The sequence below is a fragment of the Cibotium barometz genome, chromosome 12 (genome assembly GCF_041138505.1).
Source record: "Cibotium barometz isolate CiBa-2024 chromosome 12, ASM4113850v1, whole genome shotgun sequence".
NCBI classification, from domain to species: Eukaryota; Viridiplantae; Streptophyta; class Polypodiopsida; order Cyatheales; family Cibotiaceae; genus Cibotium; species Cibotium barometz.
The window spans coordinates 55,437,687-55,464,317 of NC_141057.1; the positions used below are offsets into that span (position 1 = coordinate 55,437,687).

At 45.6% G+C, this 26,631-nt stretch overlaps 1 protein-coding gene across 2 annotated transcripts in view; it reads right to left on the bottom strand.

The window, feature by feature from the left end:
* Positions 1–2,676: 2,676 nt before the first annotated feature.
* LOC147633605 (uncharacterized) overlaps positions 2,677–26,631 on the bottom strand; it is a 103,895-nt gene continuing 79,940 nt past the window's right edge. Inside the window, exons 8-13 of one of the 2 annotated variants that reach the window (XM_086806734.1) lie at positions 6,450–6,799; positions 6,029–6,245; positions 5,783–5,925; positions 5,371–5,694; positions 4,048–4,392; positions 2,677–3,831 (exon numbers count right to left, since the gene is read on the bottom strand). In XM_086806734.1, coding sequence (XP_086662860.1) covers positions 3,436–3,831; positions 4,048–4,392; positions 5,371–5,694; positions 5,783–5,925; positions 6,029–6,245; positions 6,450–6,799 — 1,775 coding nt within the window. In that variant the 3' untranslated portion in view covers positions 2,677–3,435. Of the gene's footprint in view, positions 3,832–4,047; positions 4,393–5,370; positions 5,695–5,782; positions 5,926–6,028; positions 6,300–6,449; positions 6,800–26,631 lie in introns of both variants that reach the window. The other variant, XM_086806733.1, reaches the window with a different exon arrangement.

Here is a 26,631-nt window from a genome sequence, read left to right on the forward strand (position 1 = left end):
GGTGCATTTTCTCCCTTAGAAACAAATATGTGATAAACTGACAGATTGGAGATCTATCACCCTTATGCCTATCATTTATAAGCTAGTTACTAAAATGCTAGTCAACAGATTGAAAGATGATGGATTGCACCCTACTCAACATGGTTTTGTGTCGAGGTGACAAATCATGGATAACATGCAAATGCCTACATAGAAATTGAATATGCTATGCTCATAGTGAAAATAGGTATTAAAACAACGTTTGACACAGTTCAATGGAAATTCATAATTCAAGTGGTGGACAAAATGGGTTTTGGTCCAAAAATGAGGAATATCATATACTGGCTGTATGAGGAAGGGACAACCTAATGTATTATTGGAAATGAACTCTGCGAGGCTACATGGTATTGACATTAATGGAAGGGATTGTAGAAGGGAGGCTACATGGTATTGACATTAATGGAGCCAGTCAATTTGTTAGTCAAGCGTACACAAATGATTCCTTCTTCTTTCCCACGAACACACAACATGATGTTAATGTAATCATGGATCCATTGAAGCTATGTGGTTTAGCTACTGAATTGAAGGTTAATGTCACTCAATCAAAGCTATTGCCTCTTAAAGAATGCGACTCTTTGGCTCGGACTCATACTGTCTCCAAACCACATAGTACGACATCTTGGATATCCTATTGATTGGAAAGTGTCTCTCAAGCAAGAAAGGAAATGGGTTATGCATAGTTTCCAAGTATTGGAAACTATTGACATGGCCATTGCATCATCATGGCCTATGTTTAGTTCCACTTGCCAATCCATCATCATTGCCTATGTTTAGTTCCACTTGCCTCTTATTGACACTTTCAAGCTTTGGAATGTTTATGGCAAACAAAAATAGATAGAAAGGCCTTCAAATTGCCCAAAAAAGAACTTGTATACACTTCCAAAATGCATGGAGGTCTAAATATACTCAATATTCACTACCAGATCATTGCAAGAAAGGCAACTCTACTTCTTGAATTCCTTCACCAAAAGCAACCTTCGACTTTGATGTTTGAACTTTTGATTGCAACAATGAAAACAAAGGCTTTTGGGGATTGGATAGTTTCCCACCAAGAATAATATTTGAAAGATTTGAAGGTCGGCTTGTTAGCTGCCCTTATTCCACCACGCTTATACATGACTAGCAAATGCTTCTTTGTCATCTTTCTTGGTTGGGTAGACCTCCAAATAGAGGCAACACATTGCGAAAAGAAAGTATTCATTAGAGTAGGGCCTTTCAATTACACTACAACCCAAAAAAGCATACTTGCTCTCCAACTTTGGCATGAGCATATTTGATGATGTTGATGATCAAAGCAATATATTTTCCTCTCCATAGGTTGTCAAAAGATAACAATCTAGGTATGTATCACAAGCATGTATGGCATGAAGTATTTTCTATATTACAAGATTTTCAACCGGTGCCTCCACTTAAGGAGAGAAGATTGAGAAATTGGAAATTTGAGTTACCTCTAGGTTACTCTCCTTTCTCGTTCCATAATCTCATGACAACTAGAGCTTAAAAAATTATGCACCCTCCACCTTGGCTACAGGCACATGCAAATCAATCGTGGCATGTAAACAAACCTCTTTGTTGATGGAAGGCCTTTTGGAAGAGCAAATTGCCTTTCAAATGACGACTTGTGGAGATGCATTGTCAGTTGGTACCTTCTTGATCTCATGATTTCTCACAGGCCCCTCAAAGCCTGGCCTCTGCTTTCTTTGATATTAGTGACTTTTGTCACACACGTGCCCTATCTAAGAGGCAAGAGGCCTAAGGACTATTAGACGTAGATTGATTGCCTTACAAAAAGAGCACGAGAAACATCCTCATGCTCAATGGGCTGTAGATTCTTTATGTATTGTTAGGGCATAACTTCATCACTCTCTTGAACAACGTGCGGAGTACTGTTTCCACACCCAAGAATCGTTTTGGACATAGATTGCTAGCAGATGCAACAAACATTTCTTTGCTACTCACGGTCCATCTTATGCCAGAGAGTGTCAGGCAGTTGCAAGATTCACATGGCACTCTTCACTTAGATGCCCTACGTGGGGACAACTCAGAGATCTTCTTCATGCCAGCCTCCTTAAAGGGCCTACAAAGATCACAAACATTAATCCTCTGGGGTGTGGCTACTACCAGTTCAGCTTGCCAACAACGTCAGATCGAGTCATGCAACCGAGCCTTGTTGCATTGCGAATGGCCCAGCTAAGAGAAACATTGCACCTATCTCTTGCAACAGGTGTTTAATGGAGTGGTTTCACCCAAAAAAAAAAGTGTGTGTGTGTGTGTGTGTGTGTGTGAGAGAGAGAGAGAGAGAGAGAGAGAGAGAGGACAAAACAATAAGCAAGCAGCGAGAGGAGAAAAGAGTATAAACAAACATCACCACCATCACTCATGAGTTGTATCCAAAACAAAAACATGCATGGTCAAAGAAGCTCAATCAAAAATAAAACAGAAGCTTTATATTTGCAGTAAGAGTGCATGACAAGAAGGTCATGGGGAAAAGAAAGCATGAGGGTTCAATCTTCACGCACTTCAGTAAAAAGGGAGGGTGCTTTTGGGCAACTTTGACTAAGGTATGCCCTTCGAAATTAATCACCTTCACCATGATAATTCTAAATCAGTAGAATAAAAAGGAGTCATTAAAGAGAGTTAATACACTGAAGAAGTAAATTTAAAAACCCACAAAACTAAGGGTCCAATAAAAGATGTGTTTAACAAGATGACTACAGAAATACAAGATTGCCACTCTCTATCCCATATTAGGGCCCATGCTTGGAAAAGCATCTGCAGACCTCCGCTGTCAGAACGATTAGCAAAGTATGTGTTCAATTGATCAATTTTCATATTGAACCTACAACGTACGTTCTGTCAGAATCCATATCATGTGATCCCTTATCACAAGAAAAGAAGGCAAAAAAGTGCACCGATATCTATGCCCTGTTGGAGAAGCACACCATGAGGCAAGGTCATTCTCATCTTTACATCCAAGAGTAACAGCAAGCCTCTTGCCATTCAAGCCAGCTGGTTTAGTAGCAAAATCAAGAAACAAAAGGCATCCATTGAAACAGAAACTTACTTGGTATGCTGGTGGCACTCTATACATTACAGCTTGGCATATACAAAGATATTACACAGCACACAGTTTCCCTTACTTCACATGTTGATACCATACAAATTCAAGTATGGCACCAACACAGTCATGGAACTATGTCAGCATCTTGACACCAACGAGTGTGGCACCAACACTGTCATGGCACTATGTCAGCATCTTGACACCAACAGCAAGAACATGTAGATTGCTTGTTCCTCGAGGCCTGTCTTAAGTTTAATTTTTTTTTTTTGCTCTCGATACATTGGTGCATATGGCTGGAGATTCTGCTGCATGGAGGTCTGGCATAAGGAGCAAAGCTAGTCAGAGTCCGACAAGTCTGTTTCTTCTCCATCAGTTTCCTCCACAGGCACAACCTCCTCATTCCCTTCATCTTCCATCAAAGGGGCTTCGGCATAGTGGATGCATCCACTATCACTCCTGATGAAGGTCGGCTCATCGGAAAACATGGTTGTAAAAGGCACTGCCTCCACTGGTAGGAATGCCGGCGACACGGGCACTTGCTTGGGGTTCTCTATCAGGAGATCAATGCCCGTGTCTTCATATTTTGAATCACCTTTATTGTTGCCATCAGAGTCTAAGTGCATGACCTTGGCCGATATATGCCGCTTCTCTCTCTCGATAGCATCCCTTACTGCCAATAGATCTTGCTTGCTGTGCTCACGGATCAATTTCATAGGGACTGCAAGCAATGCCTGCAAAAGTTATCAAAAGGGAAGAAGATTAGCCTTCTTAAGCCTTCAGAGGGTGGGCCCACTCCCTCTCCCCATAATCTTACAGAGGGCATGCTGTCTGGGGAGAGGCGGCTCTGAAGAGCTGCCTAGTTGTTTGGTGCTGCTCCCTCTGAAGACACCCTTAGTTTATTACTAGGACATACCAAATTGAAACTACAACAATAGAGAAGGATCTACCTCCATGTCCTGTTCTCCATTAGCAAAAGCTTCTGCTGCGGCCATGCTTGTGGCAGTGATAACACCAACACCTGACAAGCCCCCAACATGGAAAAGGTTCTCAAGCTTCTTCAAATCAAGAAACTCATCCTTGACGTTGCTTGAAGGTTTTCTGTCTCTTTTGAACTTGGACTCCATCCATTTGGAAATATCTTCCCGAAGCCTCTCCCAAAGGTGAGCAACAGCATCCCCTGCTTCCAACTCCATTGCAGCCTCCAGCTTTTCGGTCCACTCCTCATCAGACATATTGCCAGCTTTCTGCAAAAGCAAAGCCCTGCGAAACTCTTGCAACCTTTTGCCTACATCCTGCAAGCACACCAAAAAAGGTAGAAAATTAGTTTTTTTTTCTATTACTGTCCCTTGATCTATAAAGATCCACTATAACAGGCAGCCTGCAGTGTATGCCAGCTTTGTGAAATATGGTAGGCAGATACTAAGGAGCATCACTTCTTCAAATGAAATGTCCACTATGTAATTTTTGCACAGACACAAGCAGCTAGTGGGACAAATCTCCCTTGCAATCCACTGGCTACCTCGGTCACAATGACTTGAGGGTCATTACAGTACAGCCAGCACCCCTGTGCTTTTCAGACATTATCGGGTGTGTAAGTCCCCTATCATGCAATCCACTGGCTAGCTCGGTCACAATGACTTGAGGGTCATTACAGTACACAGCCAGCACCCCTGTGCTTTTCCAACATTATCGGGTGTGTAGGTCCCCTATCGTGCTTTTCAGACAGCACCCCTGTGTTTTCCAGTCATTATCGGGCACGTATGTCCCCTATTCTGCTGTATGCCTGATCAAACTTTCAGTTTGGGGCTCATCTTCAGGTTCTACCCAGGTCAGAGGCGTTTGGACTGCTAGGCACGGGCATAGTCCTTCTGTATGCCCGAGGAATTTCTTCTCTCCGATGCGTGGAAGGATACTAAGTGACCACTTTAAGAGAGCAGGTCATTTCTATTCTCCTTGTTTCACAAATGATCATGGATGAAAGCATGCACGAAGCTTGCTTGGTCTACCCGCACCTATGAGCACCTCTAAATGCAGTCAAAGTCTGTGTCCAGCTGCACTGCTAGATGTAAGAACATTATACCAAGGAGAAGCCACACTCATTTTGACTGCCATGGCCACTGTCCCTGATCTTGAGTGAGCTATGGATGAGGATAAACCTTGTGGGTTCTAGCCAAGATCACCTTGCAAAGATAATATGACTTTCAAACTTTGATCTTAAGGATTGTATTCTATAAAGAAAAAAAAATAATCATTGATGAGCTGGTCATCACCTTTGTTGTGTGGCTCTCTTGCAACATTCTAAGCCAATCTGCCTGGCATGCCTTCCAGTCATCCCGCATACAGCTCCAAGGGATTTCAGTCTCTAGATCAAGCATACCTTTCTTTATCATTTCACAAGAAAATACTGCATTTTGCAAGCTGTTCAACTCTCCACTGGTTTTCACCTCTGCCTCCCGATGTTGCTCTTCAAGAGGCGAGGCACTGCAATGGTCTGTGTCTACATTCAGTGAGGCAGATGCAGATTGATTCAAGCTCATAGACACAATGCCATCCCCAGCATTACCACCACGCCTGCGGCACCCCGACATGTAGACCTGCAGATCATTCATAAGTCAAATGCACACATCAGAAATGCCAAACAAAATCCTTATGAATTTATAATTTACAATGACTTCTCATCACCTTCTTGTATGGATCTGCCTCTTGAAAATCTGACCTAGTTGAGAAGGTACTTGGGGCCTGTAGAGCACCGTGTTTTGGCCTAATTCTTGGAATTTTCCCTTGGCTTCTTGCTCCATGAGAGCCTCTAAATATAACATTCTCCCCTGCAGATAACTAACCCATTTAAGATAACACACAAGCTCTTCTGGATAAAAACTGCATGAACTAAGCTCATGTTTCAATTTCTGGTGGCAGTTGATAGACTACCTGCACTTACAGCTTCCAACTTTTTTGAGGCTTTTAACTCAGCTGTGCAACCTTCGGCTTCCGCTCCTACCTTAGAGCCCATTGTTTTGCGTTCACGTATAGAGCAGCCAGTTTGAAGGGCCAAACCTTCAATCACATCACCATTGATCCCTATTGCCGCAATTCTTTTAGTTGCTCTCGTGTCCTCATCTGCACTATCATCCATGGTCCCAGCCACCTGTGCACTCTTATCATGTACTTGGAGATTATGCAACTCTAACATCTTTTTAACCTGACGGGAAAAAGTAGATGCAAGGATAAATTCAACCATCAATTGTCTGTTAAAACCTATGCCCGTGCCTACCTGTGTGCAGTCAAATTTCTCTAACCAACTATGTCACTAAAAAAAAAAAGAACAACTTCAAGAAATACAAATAATCACCTGTTCCCCTTGCAATTCTTGGGAAGAATTGCTAGAAGTTCGTCCACTTGTCAGCCCACTTGGCCAACTAGCTCCAGTTGCATCAGCAACTCGCATCTGACTCCCTCTTCGTCGCCCACGATTAATTCTGCTCAGGGTTTCTGACCGCATGCCTTTGGCGATCCCAGATGGAAAAGATGTGGCCACCATCTTGTCATTTGGGTTGGAAGGAGATCCCTCCAGGCCATCAGCTGATAAGGAAGTAGGCACTGAGGTGAACGATTGCCCTTTTGAACCATCTACATTACAGAATATGTCACTTGACTGCCCATTGCCATGTCTTGCCTCCAATTCTGTTGCAGTCTCCTTGTCTGATAAGTTTTCACATCAACGATCTCATCAAAAGACCATTCTCATCCTTAAAATAACCCCCTCCCCACTCAAAAACAAAAAAAAAAGAGAAAAATTCAGCAAATTTATGGAAAATACTCTAAATTTTAGGTTCACGGGTCAAGGGACTCTGTAATGGGGAGTGTAGACATTGAAACAATTAACCAATAACTTGATAAAACACACTTTGGGCATAAAAGATGAAACCACCAATTCTTGAGACCATAAAAACTGCCCTAGGGGTCAAAGATGACCTCCCCTTAAGGTAATTTTGTTACCAAAAGATTTTTGATCTGTACAAGCACTCCGCTCCTGTTAAATACGATTTGCTTGGGTTATAGTATCTCCTCAAACTCATCCACTTCTAGTGAATCTTCAAAAATAAGTTATGTGAATCGGAGTCCCGCATACGTCTTCAAGAGGCTAACATGAAAAGCATTATGGATTTTCAAATGATCCAGAAATGCAAGCCTGAAAGCCACTTTATTGATCTTCTATGTGATCCAACACCCCATAATACTGATTGAAAATCGTTGGGTACATCTTTTCCTACATTTTCAAACTCTAGCTTTCACAAATATCAGCAATACCACCCAAATACTTTCCTTGAGATCCATCCATCTACAATGCTTATCTGCAGACATTTCTATGGCTTCCGCACTTGCAAACCTAATATCAAGATCCCTTAGATACTCATCTACTACAAAAATCTCATCCTAGTCCGAAGAATGGGTGGTAATACCACACCCCAATCATAGAAAATCTCAAAAGGTGCCTGGCCAGTGGACAAGTGAAGCTTGTTATTGTATGCAAGCTCCATAAGTGTCATGTAGTTCGTTCAAAATAGTTTCTACTCAACTACACAAAATTTCGACATATCAAGTATAGACGAATTTTCAAGGTGGAAACGGGTGGATGATATGTAAACAAGAAACTCAACTTGGTGTCCATATCCTCAAATAAGGCTCTCCAAAAGGGAGTCATCTTGGGATCTCTCTCTTCCACAACAAACTTGAGCAATCCTTGATGTTTGAACACCTATGTCGGGCCATATGTTCTGCCTTGATGGTTTTCCTCATAGAAATAAAATGTGCATGTTTGCTAAACTTGTCAATGACAGTCCATAGGGCATCATTCCCAAAAGGTGTATTTATTATGAAGTACATTGTAATACTTTCTTACCCCATGAATATAGGTTTCCTGGCCAAAAGAAATATTTCTCAGGCACATGCATAGTGGCAAAAATACTCCTATGTCTTGTATATGGCAATGTATGACAATTCATCCATGACATTTTGGCAATTAAAAATAGCCAAGCCACCGCCACTAGCCACTGCCACTGCCACTGCCACTGCCACTGCCACTGTGCCACGTGCTCTCCAGGCCCCGCCATTACTCCCAATCTATACAGGCCATCTGCCCGTATTCACCTCCCACGCCTACGTCTGGACCCCCCTGTCACCCACGCTTCATGGAACTTTTGCGCCCACAAGCCTGCTGCTCCTGCTCCTCTGCGCCCTCGCAATGCTATCGTAAGCGACTCTCCAGCACTACCGCCCTTTGCCTTCTCTTGTTCTATGCCCCCGCTCAGCTCAGACCAGCTCGCCCATCGTTCTCTGTTTCATCTTCATCCCGGCTAAAATCACAATCCACAGAGAGCATCATTAGGTATCCTTCTCTTACCAAGGTCTTATGCCCCATCCTCTATGGCAGCACATATGCATGCAAATTCTTCATCCAAACACTAATAATTTCGCATCTCCGAGATGTCTTGATAATAAATAGCAAAAATCACAGCTACATGAGGTCTTCTTAACAATGCAATGTGCACCAATTCTTCCTGGGGGAATGTAAAACCTGAAAATGAAACATTGAGAGGAAATTTGTTCATCTCATATTTTTCTTGGAAAGCTTCGCCTAGGTGAAAGTACTGAAGGCTCTAATTGTATGTTTCAACTATAAATTCAACCCTCAAAAGATAATGTTTCGAGATAGTCAAGGCATGAATTACAACTAAAAGTAATCCCAAAGAGAGCTCTGAAGCTTGCAACATAAGGTTCACATAAGCAGTGGCATGCCTTCTTGAATCAAAACAGGCCCAATGCAATCTCCACATGCATCACATTCAACTTCAAATGGTTTATGAAAATACAAAGCCCGATCCTCTCACAACCGCATATGTGCAAAGTGAATTATAGATCATCTGAAGTACAAGTATAAGCCAAGAAAGCCTATGACTTAATGCACTAATTTTAGCTCCACCAATTCTTTAATGGCTTTAATCTTGGCAAGATCCATTTGTAAGCCATCTTTTAATACAATATGACCAACATAATGTATTTCCACGAGGAAGAATTTTGTTGGGTATTTCCGAGTGAGTTGCCTCTCTCCCCCTCACTCTATCTCTATGCATCAACTCTCCATCTCTCTTTGCACATGCTCCACTTTTGGAATCATGAATGCTAATATGGTATCAGAGCCACCTTAGTGAACACTCATGAACAAGAGTTTGCACAGTAGCACTATAATGATGTAACTAATCACTTGCTAATGACAATTACAGCTTGCTAATCCTAGCTATGGTGGCTTCTCCCCTTTGAGAAGATGAGTGAGCCCTCCTCCATGTCTTTTTTTCCGCTTATATACATGGCTGCCCTTTTTACACTACACTTAAAAATTGTCCATGGGCAAGCCCAGCCTTCTTCCTAGCCTTTGCCTTTTTTACATACACTTATCCTTGGCCTTGGGTCCAAACAGACATGAGACTCTTGCACTTTGTTACAAACCATCCCCTCCCATGTGGTTTTGTCCTTGAAACCATGGATGTATGTGTGAACTCACATGAGTGAGAATACCCTCAAGGACTCATGTCAAGTATCATGCTCACACTTGATGCATATATGTGTTGGAGACAAAAGAACATATGTATGACTGTAAAGTGCACCTTATGTCCTCCAAACATATCCAAACACTTGTAACATGATACTATATGGTATTCAGCTGAATTGATTCTTCTGTTCAGGTCTTACAACCCAAAAGGCAAAAAATTCGAGAGCCTGAGGTAGCGGATCGAGCGTGAGCTGTGAGCAACCCCCATCTTGTGCTGTGCCTGCCTGCCCGCCATCGTCACCGCCCCCTCCTCCCTTGCCTGCCATGTGCCATTGCGCCTTACCGCCCCCCCCTTTTTCTCCACAGCCCGTCCGCCTCTCCTTGGTTCTTTTTGCTTTGCCTCCTCCCGGGTCCTCGTTTCCTCTTCCGTGCTTCTCAAGGCAGGTTTTCAGTTCTCAGACAACATTTCCTTCTGCCAAGTTTTGGCCTCTTCTGGTCTACAACCCCCACAAGGACTCCATCGCAGCCACTCCATCATCCCTAACCAAGGCAGTTGTCCCTTGCCTCTCCTTTTCAGAAGCGGGCCTCCAGTTCCTCACTTCGACAGTCACATCCTTAGAGGCCCCACTATGGTATGCAAGACTGTTGGTAGTTGCCTTGGTGCGTGGACAGCGCAGAGATCTTTTACAGGCTAGCCTCCTTGGTGCACCTCGAAAGATCACTCATATTCATCCTTTGGTGCATGGCTACTACCATGTTGAGTTTTACTCACTAGCGGTGTCAGACAGAGCCGTGCAGTTGAGTCCCGTCTCGCAGTGAGGACGACCGAGGCCTTCTTTGTGAGGTTGCAGGATGGCTTTGACCCAGCATCCAACCCTCTAGCTAGCGTTTCACGCTTTCGCGCGACAATCTGCTGCTTCCGAGGCCTTAGGAAGGAATACCTTCCTCTTCTCCCAGCGGTGATAGGTGGTGCTATCAGGAATCCCCCTCCACCGCCGCTTTAGTTCTTGCTCGAACGGTCGGGATTCCATCCCTTCGGATCTGCATAGCCTCCCCGGAGACAGTGATGCATGCCATGTCTCTTTCCTTGCCTCTGGGGAGCCCCTATTTTGCAAAGAGTAGAGTACTCTTGTCTCCTAGGCCAATGCTTCATATGCAAGTAGATGGGGCATCTCGATGGAGCTTGTCCTCGTCAAAAGTGCAAGAAGCCGCCGGCCATAGTGTCCCCCCCTCCCCCAGCTCAGATCATCTTGAGGTGGGAGGGAGGCTCACCTTCAGGTAGCAAAGCACAGGATCCGCTGACACTGATGCCGAAGATTGGAAAATTGTTGGCCCACAACATAGTAACAAAAAAGCTTGTTTCTAGCTTTCGAAACTTCAAAACTTTTTTAAAAAAAGCTCAAAACTTCTCCAATACGGCAGTTTCGCCGAAATTTCCAGTTTTGCTTTTTTTTCCCAAATTTTTTGGGATTTTTAATTTTTGCTTTTCTTCCATATCCTCCTCATCACCTTCCTTCCCTCTTCTTCTCCTACCTCCCTCCTTTCCATTTCCATCTTCTGCTACTTCTTTCACCTCTACTCCTTCCTTCATTCTCTTCTTATGTCCTCTTCTTCTCCCTTGCTCTTCTTCTGTTTTTGTCTTCTTCTCCTCTCTTCTTTCCCCTTCTTCTTCATACAACATCCTTCAATGTGTTAAATCTTTCCTACTTTCTACCTTCTCTTCTTCAATTTCTTAAGAGTCTTTGGTTTAACCACTTGTGGCATCTAATCAAACAAAATTGCCATAATGCCTCACCAAAATAAGGATGGTTACCCGAGATGTGTGAGAAGACACCATTTTTTCATCATTACACAATTTTTTTAGATGGCTACCATAAGTTCTTAAGTATTTATACTTTATGAAATCATTGATTTTTGGAAACTTTGCGGTTTCTTAGTGGAGGGACGAAACCTTTCGAAACAAAACCTGAAAAACCTCGAAATTAAAAAATCCTCAAAACGTTTCTTGTGACCACAATTGCATAGAAACGCATTTCATACAGGTTTGAAACGTACGAAACGTTTCGTCTTGCACGAAACGCGTTTCTTTTCATCATGCATATTTTAAAAACCTACGCATCGAATCATTTCGTACGGTGTACCTTATTCGTTCGCGTTTCCCAGTGGCGGCCGTCTGTACGTTTTCGTCGTTTTGTGTGCCAGCTTGCCATCGCTCGTGTCAGCGAGTCAGCCCGCCTGCTCGGTGGTGTCCTTGAGCCTTGTGGAGGTCTTCCAAAGGGGTAATGCCATGTTTTGCTTTATGTTGGTTTTCTCTGCACAACTCACAAAGCAGCACGCTTTTTTCTCTTCCATCAATATTTATGGCATATCTTCCACGGTCCACCCTTGCTCTATTGAGACCTAACTTCTAAGGCTATCTACCTTCTCTTCCCCTTGCTCTATTGTTGGCCAAGATGACAGTTAAAATCATGAATCATATAATGAGATTACTTTATGTTCTGTGTCGCACTTGCAGGGCCAACAATCTGCATTTATCCCCGCCTTGTAGGATGCCTCGAACAGGTGATTCTCTTTGGAACAATGTCACCTTCGAGTCTAGATATGGTGGCTCGGGCTCCGGAAAGTGGAAAGCACCATGGCAGTGTCACCAGGCTGAAGGCACATTTGTCACAAACAAAGGGTTTTGGCATTGGGCCATGTAAGCATGTGCCACAAGAAATCTATAATAGCCTAAAGGCTTGGAAGGCCATGTAGCTAGGTATCCCCCTTGAGGATATCCCCAATCTGGGAGAGCCTGAAGCACGTCAAAGTGTCTCCAAGAGGACTCACCGTATCAGAAAGGAAGATACCAGTGGTGAGGTTGCAGGTGGTGTTGCAGGTGGTTCTAGCTTGGCACCTCGAGCCAAAAGAACTAGTCTTCCAGTGTTCAAGAAAGGACATGTGCAGGCAGGGATGCAAAAGGCTACCATGAAAGAGGCAACGAGGGAGTTCATGAAGTTGTTTATTCATGTGGATTAGGACTCCTCGATGGAAGAAGCCAATGAGAGCTATATCCCGCATTGGGTGTGAGTGGGATGGCCCCTCCTACGAAACATTGCGCACTACTGAGCTTCGCAAGGAGCAACTGGCTGTGGAGATGGAGATGGAGCCTCTCAAGGCCACTTGGGCAAAGTATGTTTGTACTTTGCTTTGTGATGGATGGACAGATGTGCGGAAGAGAAATGTGTACAACATTCTTGTGTCCTCCTGCAAAGGCACAATGTTCATTCGTGCCATAGATGCATCGGTGCCAGGGATAGTGGTTACAGGGGAGTTCATTATGTCCCACATGCGCCAGGCAATCAATGAAATTGGGCCTGATAACATTGTGCAGGTGATCACGGACAATGGGTCCAATTGTGTATCCATGGGCAGGATGTTAGAGGAGGAGTTCCCCAAGATTGTGTGGACACCTTGTGCAGCACACAGCCTTGACTTGATGATTGAGGATGTGGGGAAGCTTGATTGGGTGAGCCATGTATTTTCAGCTGCATCTACCATGGTGAACTTTGTCACAAAGAGGCCAAAGGTTTTGAGCTTGTACAGGGCAAATAGTGATCTTGAGCTTCTAAAGCCCTCCAAAACTCGGTTTGCATATATGTTTATTGTGGTGGACAGACTAGTGAGAGTGCGACATAGCTTATTACGCACTATTGTGTGTCGTGAATGGACAGCATGGGAGGACAAGGATGAGCCCAAGTCTATAGCATTCTCTCGTATGGTCATGAGAGATACTTGGTGGCACGATGCAGAGGGACTTGTGAAGGCACTTCAGCCCATGTATAGTGTCCTTCGGCTCACAGACATGGAGGGAAGTACCATTGGGCTGCTTTATGAGTTCATGGACAGAATTGGTGAAGCTCTCAATGATTGCACTACCTTGTCGCGTGAGAGGTGCTCACCCTTGGGCTTTCACTTTAGTCTTTGAGTCTTTCTCTTGAGTCTTCCTATAAGTTATTTTATAAATCTTGATCTCTTATGTATGTCACATGAGTTCAAGATATTAAGGAGATCTGGAATCGGCGTTGGGATTGGTTTCATAGACCAATCCATGCTGTTGCTCACATTTTGCATCCCCTTTGGAGGAATGAGGAGCAATACCTCAATGAGGAGCTAGAGTCAGGATGGACCGAGTACATTACAAGTTGGTGGGAGTGGGAGGTGATATATAGCTTATGAGAAAGCTCGAGGATGAGCTTCTCATTTACCGCAACGGTAGCCATATGTTTGGGCGAGCTACTGCATTGCTCAGGGAGACACAGTTGGAGCCACTGTCTTGGTGGAAGAAATACAGTATTGGGACACCCAACTTGGTAAGGTTCTTGATTCTTGAATCTTGTATCTTTGTCTCCTATTCTTTCAAAATCTACATTCAAATGCTACTCTCTTTTTGACTCTAACTTAACATTCTTTTTTGTGCAATGTAGAGACGGATTGCAATGAGAGTTCTCTCCCAGGATTGCAGTTCAGGGCCTTGTGAGAGGAACTGGAGTACATGGGCTCTTTTTCACACGGAAAAGAGAAATAGACTCTCCACAGCACAATTGGAGAGGCTGGTCTTTTGTCATTGCAATCTCCAATTGCTAGAACAAAAGAGTCATCCCATTTAGCCTCGCCAAGTGAATCCAGATAAGATTGATATCATGAAGTGCAAGGAGATTCCTGACATTCCTCAAGAGGAGAGAGACATCTATTCTATGCTCTATGAGGAGATCATGGCTCCGCCTCGCACTACACGATCTTCTCGAGAGGCTAGTACTAGTGATGCACTTGCACCTCTAGAGGATGAGGCATTTGAGAACTTGGCTACCTGAAGTGACCTTGAGAGTGAGGCTGCAGAGGCAGAAGATGCAGATGAGAATAAGCATGAGGATGCAGATAGTAGCTAGCAGCTGCCAGCATCATTTTATTTGGACATGTTATTTAGTTTGAACTTTGGACATGTTATTTATTTTGATCTTGGATTCTGAGTCATGACTCATCACCCACGTGGTGATCCTTTTGATGTCTGTTTAGTCATCAGTGATTACCCACGTGATTTGTGATATCATCATATCTTACATGCATTTTGTTTTTATTGAAATGAATTCAATGTGGTCTCTTATAAGTTATGTCAACACTTTTTTCTTTTGTATATTTCAAGTTAAAAATATACATGCTTTTTCTATTTTGTATGAAACCTTTTTGTACCGTTTCTTACCTTTTATGAAACGTTTCAAAACGTATGAAACCCGTTTCATACTTGCCGTTTCAGAAATGCCTGGCAACACTGCTTGTGACTATGGCCCACGACAGAGCCACCAACTGACCTCCAGAGCTGCGTGGCACTGCTGAGCGCACCACGCTGGCAAAGCACAGAGGATACAATTTCGTCAAAGAACCATTTCCAGAATTTATCGCAGCAGCCATCCCCCCCCCCCCCCCCCCCCCGCACTTTGGAGGTTGTTACTCCGTTGAGATTCCTTTCCAAGTTCCCAGATTCCAGTGAGGCTTGTTGGTCCTTCCGAGCCTTCAGCGGACCCTTCCTCGCATCCTTCCTCTTAGAGGGCTTCCTCCCTTCCGCTTCCCTCTCCTTCCACGCAACTTTCCCCCCCTTCTTCCCCCTCCCCTCACACCCCCGCCCCCTTTCTCCCCCCTGACCTTCGTCTTCGGTTCTCCCTGCTGCAGACAACACTCCCTGCCCCATCTCCTTCGAAGCCTGCTCTCTCCCCTCCCTCTGCCTCTCCTGAGCATTCTGGCACCCTCCGCCCGTGCTAGACCTGGAGCAGAGGCAACTAGTGACTTCAATCTGCCGCTTGATTCATGACTTCTCGAAGCTAGTAGAGATGACCATCGCCGCCTCCTCGGTGAGGGCTCTCCTGCGAGAGCAGCCAGGTGGCTCCCCTAGGGTCCTAGGGCAGCCATTGGATTATATTTTCTTTTGATGTCTCCCTCTTCAAGGAACTCGTATTTTCGAGGAGACGATGGCTCCCATTTGAAGTTGTGTGGTGTTTCATCACTATAGGCCCTCCACTCGAGAGAGTGGCGCAATGATCTTCTCCTTCTCCTTGAGAGTAGCCTTGGGGACGGATTGGGACACAGAGTTGGTGTCAGCCACCATCCAGGGGCAGGCGGTTGAGCTCTCCCATCATCAACATGATTTGCGCATCACCAATGTGCTTACCCATCTTTGGCCCTTGACTCGGATGGAGCTGAGAGGCTCAAGCCACAGAGATTAGGATGGGGAGGTGGTGTCCTCCAGCTTGGAGGTGTTGCTCTTTGTGTTCCTTCATATCTTAGTAGCAATACCCCTTTCCCCTTCCTACAGATACCTGCATAGTGACAGGCGGAGCTCAGATTATGCTTACTCTTGAGCACGGATAGAGTGGTGTCACATGGAGGACAAGATCCGCGCCCACTGTGTCCTAGGACTGACTGTGATTACTTCCCGTCAAAACCCACGCCCAAGGCTCTTCGAGTGGAGGGCAGTTCCAATAGTTTCGCTTCCCACACAAATTAGATATGTAGATTGCCACATGGACCATCCAGGGTTTAGGAGGGGCCTCAATGTTTTCAAAGGCGTGGCGTCCTTAGAGGTGAGCTCCACAGAGTAGCGGGACCCACTGATATTCTCTTCCTCCGGGAGCACCATCTTTCAGAGGGGCATGCCTGCCGCTGCCTGAAGATTCTACCAGGCAGGAGTCTCACTTTCTAGCCTCCGTCTTTTGGCCCCTTCGAGATGTAGGGGGAGCTTGTATTGCTGTCACCGACGAGCAACTCTTGCCGCTAGTAGTTGGCTCACGCATCATTGACACTAGCAGGCTCAGTGGGTTACCATCAGTATTGGCGAGCATTGTGTGGTTTTTGTAAATGTAAATGCTCCGAACACCGCTGCATGCAGAGCCACCTTCTAGAGTACACTTCGCTGGTCCCTTCCACAGGCCGACTTGGTGCATGGGTGGGGACTTTAACATAATAGAGTCAGCAAAGGATAGACTCTGACGAGGCATAGCTACACTTTCTCGCTCAAAGTATTCTACTTGGAAGGAGTTGATATTGGCTCTTAGGGCACAGGACCCTTGGCACTCACCAAAGTTTGGACACAGCACCAAGAGTCTGTGCTTCTCAAGGTCTAACAGGAGGAGTAGCGGCCCCAATCTTTCTCGACTTGATAGATTTTATGTAAATGAATGGGCTTGCGGTCATGGGGCCATGATTGGTATCTTGGTAGACACTACTTTCTCTGATCATGCTCCAGTTATTTTGTCCCTGGAGGTAGGGCATATACTTGAGCATTCGGATCCCTGACAGCCTCATACAAGATTCCGAGATATGCAGCAGGATAGAGAAGATATGGGAGGGGTTGCGTTCGCTCGAGCTCCCCAGATAGCCAGTGGATTGAGGGTCGGCTGGCTGATGCCCGTACTGAGCTCAGATCCATAGAGGAACGGAGGATGGAGTACAGATACCATGCCAGAGCTTCCTTTTGAACCCAAGCTGGAGATAGAGTCGCTAAGGATTTCTTTGAGATTGCACGCCCCCACAAGCGGAGAGATGGTATCGGTAGGTTGCGAGGCCAAGATGGATCTATTGTTTCTGACCCCCCCCCCCCCCACCCACCCCCGGAAAAAAAAAAGTTTTTTTTCCAGATCCCTTCTCACGGGTGCCCCATTATCCTCACAGGTGGTGGATGCGCAAGAGCAGGTCTGGCAGCACACAAGAGAGGTGGTTTCCCCTGCTCTCCGGACTTTCCTATTAACTCCCTTCATAGCTGAGGAGCTAGCAAAGGCCTTGATGGCTCTTCCTAGGGAAAAATGCCCGGGAGCGACGGGCTTCTAGTCTCCTTTTTTCTTCGTCACTGGAATCTCATGAAAGGTGGCCTTCAAGCAACCTTCAACGAGATTATGACCACGAGTGCCATGCCAGAGAGGCTTTTAGAGGGTCTGATTCACTTGATTCCTGAGGAGGGTGGTGACAAATTGGAGATTCGGCATTGGAGACCCATCACCCTCCTCACGACCACCTACAAGATTTTGGCCAAGGCCATTAGCCGAAGACTTCAGCCCTTTCTCCCCGACTTGATTCATGATACTCATACAAGTTTTGTTTAGGATTGGAGCATTCTGGAGAACATCTTGACTTTTTGGGAGGTGATGGCTTCGGCAACATGATCTCATTGTGCTCCTTCTCGATTTCGAGAAAGCCTATGATAGAGTTGACTGGGGCCTTCTGGAGGGTACAATGTACCGGATGGGTTTTCCAGAGGAGTGGATCCATGGTGTTTCTGGACTTTAGTCGGCCTCTTACAGTCACGTTCTCATTCAGGGAGCTAGGGGTGATAGATTTCCCCTTTCTCGCCCGACTTGGTAGGGCTGCCCTCTAGCTCCCTATCTCTTTGTGTTTGTCAAAGAGGCAATGAGCGCTCAAGAGACTAGGCTCCAAGGATCGTCTCCCCATCCATACTCAGGAGGAGCTGCTTGACTCAGAGTTCGTAGATGACACAACAACATACTTAACCGAAGATGTGGAAAATCTTCACAGATTTACAAAGGTGATAGTGATCTTCTCTCGTGCATCAGGAGCGCAAATTAGCTCATGTGGATTCTGGGCTGGGCCCCGATTTGGTGTCTAATTGAGGCTTTCCAGTGGATACCGAGGGGTACTACAGTCCGTTATCTTGGATGCCAGGTGGACATCGATATATCTCTAGAGAAACAAATAGCCCCTCTTCTTTTGAGCAATCTGAAGAAGCTTCTATACTAGAGTTTAGCGAAGCTTTCCTTAGCCGGCCAAGCGGTGGTGGCGAACCACATTCTTCTTGGCATCATGTGGTATATTACTTCTTGCTGGGCCTTTTCCCGGGCCTGCATCGATCAAGTTCAACGCTTGATCCCTGCAGGGAGACTTGCCTCGGCCACTTAGGTACAAAGAAGAGGAATGCAGACTGAAGAACCAAGAAACCAACTATGTGGAGTCTTCACATCAAGCAAAGAGAAGACCCTTAACAAACATCTCTTCTAAAACCAAAGCTACATTGACAAGCCTCACCAACTTAGCCCATGGTTATAAAAGGTCACCAAATGAGAGACCTAGTCTTTTGCTTTTTATCACACCTGACCACTTGAGAGTAGGAACTTATGTTCCTGCGAGGGTGATGACATATTGTAATACTACATTTGACCACCTTAAGTAGCATGTTGCACAAGGGGGGGAGTGATGGATCTTTTGTAACTCGCATCCAACCACCTGCTTACACATCAAGGCAAAAAGGGGAGGGTTTGAGATTTATGGTTCCTTGAGCACAAGATAGAGGCAAGGTATGAGTAGAGGAAGAAATAATGAGGAGTGAGCCATATCATCTAGGCCACTTTATCTCACATGAGCTAGCAAATCAATGATGTACCATACCCATATAAAAGGGGTCATTTCCAAGCAATGAGATCAAGCAAGCTCTCAAGCCTCTGTATGAGTAAAAGTCTCAATCTTGTAACCTAATTGTACTTAAGTCTCCCATTTAGTTAATTTAGCAGTTTGTCATTATGAGTATGCTTAGGCACCACCCACCTTAGGTTTTCTTAATCACACCATAGCTTGTTGTACTGTGTTTCTCAACAAATAATAAAATGACCACCATCAATACTAAATTGTCAAGGTCATTCTATCTTTCTATTAGTATTCTTCATATCTCCTCACACATTGTTATATCACCAATAAATATAGGCTGCCAAAGTCCTTACTTGAGAGACTTACAAGCTCTGGTATTAACAATAAAATGACCACCATTAGTGTGGATGTTCTAGGACAAAGACAAACTCATCTTCTCTTACACATTGTCTCATAATTTTATCTTGTCTCATTTTGTATAATATCTTAGGGCTAGCTCTTCAGGTCTCTCACCTTCACATCTCGATAGTTTCAGAGGGAGATCTTTGACTAACCGGCGGATCTAGATGAAGAGGGATTGAATTTTGCCTCTGCAACACCTCCCAACCTCATCTACTCATCATTGGACTCTTGGTTCGAACTTCGAGCTAGAGATGGGAGATTTGCAACAGCATTGCCACATGGCACATCTAGAGACCTTGACGGAGCCAAGCCATCGAAGGCACCCACACTCCGCTTGCGGAGTCCATTAGGAGCATCTAGCTCAACATCATTCATACCCTCTACGGATGGGTGGGGGTGGGGGGGAGCTTCAAGGTGGTTCTGACCATATGTGGAGGCGTCGGGAAGCCTTTTTAAGAATCTGGCAATTTTGTCCTTTTCTCACAGATAGTGGTGGTGAATCCACTTGGCACTTCAAACCACCTGTGGTTATTCCCTCCCCTACCCCTTCTATGAGATAGCCTTCTCCTCATAGAGCGGCTAGCCAGAGGAGAAGTGCATCCTTCACCCTTATTTTGTTCTTTCATCCTCACTCTGTACATATAGACGAGTTTGTATCTAGCCTTTGAGGCTATTTTTTTGTTAACTAATAGAAGGATCTTATTTCTAGAGGTGAAAGGACGATTCTGTTGAGCTGAAAAAATGAAACCGGCCTTTGGTAGAAACCAAAGTGCGGTGGTCGACTAGCAATCACCCAAACCAATTGTAGTCTAGCCAATAAAACAAATATATGGGAGCTAGAGTGCTCCAACATGTGAAGAAGAAGGACACTTCTTGGCCCCAAAGCTTGGCGCCCCTTTCGGTATTTCTTTATTCAAATTCAATGGAAAAGTTTAAACAACATGGCCATTCATGGCTTGTATGTATGCATGTCCAATCTGCCAATCGTCTCGACCTGTTAGCATAGAGGTTAAACACAGCTTTGTGTCCCAAAAACACCACACTGTTATCTCCTCTAATCTGCCAAGACAGTGCATCCATGAGGCCTTGAATATGCATCTAACTGACCCATGCACATAGCCACAAACTTAGCCATGAAACAATCCACAAACTCTTCCAAATCAGTCCAAAAACTTGCCCTGTTTCCACCCTCCAAACTGCCAAACCCTTCCTCTCACAAAGGGCCAGAGAAACGACTCCGAAACAGTCATGAGCCAGTGATAAGAGAGACTGAGTTTGACACTTCCTGCAGTCCCACCTGCAAACAAAGAGAGACAGAAACTTACAGTCCCTGTGTCGCTTTTCACAAGAGAGAGGAGGCGTGAGAAAAGCCCTGTTCTGTCCTGCCCTCTCGTCTTGCAGCCGCCTGCAGTCCATCACCTGATTCAACGTGAGAGTGAGAGAGAGAGAGAGAGTCAAAACTTGTGGGTGAACCTGCTGTCCAGCCCTGCACTCCCTCCTACAGTCCACACGCCTGTGTCCAGCTCTGCCTGTATGTACAGCAGCGCAGCCCGACAGCCAGCCTCTTGCCAAAAGCAGAGGAGGAGAGATTCAGGTGGCGCCTGTATATACTGTAGCGCAGAAGCCAGCCAGCCCTCCAAAAGCCAAGAAAAGAGAGATTCAATCGGTGCTTGTGTATGTACTGTAGCGCAGCAGCCAGCCAGCCTTCTCTCTCTCCAAAGAGCAAGCCAGTCAGTGATATTCAGCTGCACCTGTGTATAATCCAGCCCAGCCCGCCAGCTCTTTTTTTCAAAACGCAAGTGTGTGTGTGTGTGTGTGTGAGAGAGAGAGAGAGAGAGAGAGAGAGAGAGAGAGAGCGTGCTAGCCCAACTCTCCAAAAGAAGTGTACGCCCCCAAATTAGCCTAGGGGCCACGATGCTTTTTATAACGGTTTTAAACCTTTGTTCCTTTTTGTCCCCTCCACACATGGGGTTGTCCACAAGGTTATAAACCTTTGAACCTTTGTTCCTCTTTCTCCCCTCCACACATGGGGTTGTCCACAAGGTTATAAACCTTAAACATATATCTTGCTCACCGACCACCATGCTCACACTTATGCTGCACAAATTCACAAGGTCATGACATACCCCCCTCTTGAAAAATGGCAAGCATCCTCGATTGCATTCTGGTGATAGAACAAGACATCCAAAGCGGAACCACACTGATAATGACGGCTGCCCAATACAGTAAGATATCAGCCATGTGATCCAACTAGAAGTGAAAAGTACAATATGGCAAGATCAACGTCCCAATCTCTCTGTGCCATGTATATGAAGCAACATTCACTGCAAACCTATGGTGTGGTAATAGTCCAAGTTGTATACCATTGTGAACCATACACAACCACAACATCCAATGTGACTAGTAAACATATATCATAGAAGTCCCATAAGCAAATGTACTGTCAGTACCTTCGGGTGAGACAAAAGCTGCACCATGCGACCTCTAGATGACATCTAAGCTGTCTGTATCAAGGGAGCGGAGTTGCTATCCCCCTCTTGAGCATCAGGCAATGCTCTAGACCTATGCTCTGCTGAACCTGAATGAGCCGTAGCAAGAGTTGGCTCCAACTCAAAGGCATCAAGATAAAGCTGCAATACCTGAGGTGAATCTGCTAAGTCACCCACCTCCATCCACTTCGCATCCATCGGTGAATAGTTCTTGAACTTCACAAGATAGCGACGGGAAACTTTACCTCGTTTCTTTCTTTCCTTATGTGCCAGTATCTGCTCGGGAATAAGAACCTCATCAAGTTCCTCCACTTCCGGTTGAGCCTCATCTGATACACCCTCAGGAACATCCCCATGGAAAGGTCTAAGTAGACTCACATGAAATGCATTGTGAATCCTCCAGTGATCTGGTAGCTTCAAACAATAGGCCACCTCACCGATCTTTTCCAATACCTGAAAAGGTCCATAATAGTGCATGCTTAACTTAGGGAATAAGCGCTCTTTACCCTTCATCTTTTTGAGCCTAGCTTTCTCAAATCGCAAAAGAACCCAGTCACCGAATGCCTCAAAAGCTCTATGTGAGAGTCGATCTGATGGCATATCTCTGATCCTCTGTATGAAGCAGATCATTTGGAAGAGGGCCTCTACTAGCAAAGGAGGTGCAGCAAACTCCGCTCGGACAATGTCATGTGGAACGGAGGGTTTGCTGCGAATCATCTGTGAGAGCACGAGAATGTGAGGCCTCTCTATCTCAGACCATGTGGAGGTGGCGAGCCCAGGTGCCAACATACATCAAAACAGGGGTGACTAGTATGTCAAACAACCACCCCTTCGTGCGGGGCTCCTAGAAGTGTGCCTGGTGACATTGTCTCTCTAGTATGGCCAGAGCTGCACACCGTGTCAAATGCTTTGCGGAAATCCACAAAGCAGCAGTATAATCTCCTCTCCCGCACCCTAGCATGATCAATCAGACATCTCAGAGTGAATATATGGTCAATAGTGGAGAAAGCTCGTTGGAATCCAGCCTGCCCTGGTGCTCGCAGCCCCTCCTCCTCTGCATATGCTCAACTCTACCTCGAGCATTGCGCCATAAAGTTTGGCCAATGTATGGCCAATCATGATAGTCCTATAGTTGCTGGGGTCTAGCATGTCTCCCGCTTTGTGGAGAGGCACGATGGTGTGCATAATCCACTCAGCTGGTAGGCCCTCCACTAGTGCCCTATTAAAGAGGTGAGCAACAAAGGGTGCCAGTGTGTCAGCTGCATAAATAAGATGCTCACTCTGTATACCTGTGTGGTCAGCCAATCTCCCGTGCCGTAACTGGCGGATAGCTCTCTCTACCATCGAGGCGGTAAAGAAAGTAGAGGTGGTGGTATGGCGGGGCTCCTGTGGCTGTGGTATGGGTGGTTGCTGAGGGATATGGTACAGGATCTTTGCATATGTGTGCCATGTGTGTGGATCCTCAATCGGGGTACGAGGGCGAGGCTCTCTCATCCTGCGCCTATCTCTTCCAGTACAGTATGAAAGCCAAAACAGAAACATACGCAGAATTTGTTGACGTTCCTCAGTATAAGAGGGCACTTCCGGCATCAAGCACATGCAAGACAACTATGGACAGCCCATAGCACTCCCACATCAGCCCGAAACAACCCTGTATCTTAACCCTTCTCCTGTATAGCTCACAGGACAAGTCGACCAACCTGTCTACAGAGGAGAGTTCATATCAGCAGGAAGACCTCTCTCGAAGCCGACACGACCATCGACTTTAGTAATATGTCGATAGAGGAGAGTACACATCAGCAGGAAGATGTCTCCCTCGAAGGAGACCATGCTCTTCCACCACCTGCAGATACCATAGCTCTACTCGAGCACAGAACCAGCTTCTCATGGAGCGTCTCCAACTCTTGGAGGCAACATTCACAAAACCCACTCCACTAGGCTGCACTCGCCGCTCGGGAGCACCAACGAGAGCTCAATTGAGAGCGAATATTACTCGAACACTAGCGGAAAAAGGAGGCCTTTCATCTGAAATTTCAACACACCCCCTCTTCAGTTTCCCCACCCATAGGTACCACCAACCAGAATCCCGCGACATCAACAACCGTCATCCGAACTCAACCGAATTTTAGTAAGTATGATTGTAAGTGTGATCATTTAGCTGTCAATCAATTTATTCATCAATTTAATGCATATTTTCCAATGGCTAAGCTAACTGATCCTCAAGACAAAGTCCACATAGTGGCTCCCCACCTTACGGGTGAGGCAGTCACTTAGTGGCAGCATTGGTCTAGTATCCATACAGACCATATCACAAGTGTCATAGCTTTTCGCTAGGATACCTTTGTCCATGACCTAAAGACCAGATTTCTCCCTCCCCAATATTTGACCAAGTTGGCATATGAGTTCTATAGACGCAAACAGAACGGGTCACCTATGCAGGAAGCCTCCAAACCACCTTCTTCCATAGTTGCCACAGCCTCTCTTGCTCCTCTAGCCCCACCTACTACCACCAACTCAGTTCAACTTTTACCTTCGATGCATCCTATGCCATTTGTGGTATTTGATGCTAAGTAGGAGGGTGAGAGTGATGCTGCACAGAAAAGCCTCATCCGAGCTTATGGATCTGCCAAGGGCCGCTAGTTGGTAGTCAGTCCTATTTGACATGGGGTAGTGTTTAATTATGAAAAAGCACCATTCTTGGTCAAAAAGCAAGAAAAAGCAAAAAGTCAAACAAGGTTGACCGCGAGCCAAGGGCACCATTGAAAAGAGGAGACTAAGCCGGACCAAAGAGCTAAAAGGTGCTTTCTCAAAAAGTAACTCCAAGGCTAAAAAGCAAGGCCTTAAAGAAGTCGGAAAAAGCAAAGCATCAAAAGATGCGTAATATTTTATTAATAAAAGTAAAGGAGAAAAGCAAAGCAAAAGCTTGGACAAGCTTTTGGCGAAAAGAAGGACCACCCTTGGGTATAAAAGAACCATGAGGCTCTCTTGCTCATCATGAAGGGGCGTGGCCATCATTATTGAAGTTTGTGGAGCTGAACAACTTCTTCATCAGCATCTCCATCCTCATCATTGATCTCTATCAACAAGAGTTAGGCTTTCATCATTACTAAACTATGGAGCATGGAAAATTCTGCTGCCCTCTCTCTCCACCTGTTTACACGAGTGCGCCGCCACCAATAAGCTCGTCACCTCTTATGCAGCCCTGTTTTGCTGTCGTCACCTTCTCGACAAAGCTGCCGAGTTGTTCCAATATCTGAACCACCTCTACCTACTGCCTAGCCAGCACAGCTTTCGCTTGCACCAACTTCAGCCAGCGTCTACACCAGCGCTGCCAGCATCAGCCGCCTTCTAAGCAGAACCAGCAGCATTGCCGTACACCTGCCTCCAGCGCTGAGTACAGGACTGAACTGCTGCCCTCTCAGCTGACCACGAGCGCTTGGCTGAATCGCCGCCACCAGTTGCAGCCAGCTTTGTCAGTCACCACCTGAGTGCTGCTGCCACCACTCACCTGTGCAGCCAGCGCCGACTACTTCTGTTTAGCAATACTTGCAGCCTCCTGTGTGCACTGCGCCCTATCCTGTCCACAGCCTACCATGTGCTGCTACTGCCACCGCCTAATGGAGTCGCCACCAAAAGAACTGCAGCCTGCGTCAGTCAGCGCCCTCTATTACCTGTCAGTATTTGTAGACTGCTGTGCGACCACTTGTGCTGCCAGCTATTTTTTACTGTACGCTATTGCTACAGACTAGTCTGTACTTTGTTGCTCGGTGGACTGGTCCTGGATTATTCCTTCTAGTGCATCATCCTTTGGGTTGTCCCTGTTCTAGTTTGGGACAGCAAAACTTACAGTTTGGACACATATACTCCATCATCTACACACATCTCCTGTACCTCGTGTGCGAGCTTGGAGTTACTTGGATTCATTGGGCATGGAACACAGAGTTTGGACATGGCACATAGAGCTTGGACATGAACATGGAACTTGAACATATAGCTTGGACTTGATTTGGACTCGGATTTTGACTTGGATTTGTTTCTGGACTTGGATATGGACTTGAACTTGGATTTGGATATTGGATCTGGTACTAGCCCGGTGAGAGCTACTTGTGGGCCATCCCCGTGGTGTGCTTGGCATCAGAGATCTCATGCCTGGACATCGACATCGACTTGGATATCCTACATCGGCATATTTGTTTGTTTTTTATTTATTGATTGTATTGATCCTGGCTAGTGTGCTTGTGGATTCTTCCTGCATAAATTCCTAAAAGGGGCCGGGGCCTATTCCCTGCTCAGTGTGGTGTATTGTGCAAGATCCCCATTCCCTTTTCTCTTTCCCCTCTCTCTTTATATATTTATCTCTTGGACACGTGGTTGAGTCTGTCACTGCAAGCCCCGCTCGGGTATCAAAATAGGATTTCTCTTGAAGAAACTTTCTTGGGGTGACAAAGCCATGTCAAGAGCAGAGGGAGACCAAGGGCCTAATCAAGGCAAAACTATGAGGCCAACACACGACTTCAGGATAGGAACCAGGGTCATCAAAAGAGTATCACGACTCTCAGCAGTTCACGCGATTTCTCAGAGATGAAGGAGTCCTTGCTTGGAGAACCAAGAGGGAACAGGATCAAAGAAGGGCTCAAATGTTTGAAGATTTCATCAAGGATCGAGCCACCAAAGCCAAGGAAGTTGAAGCT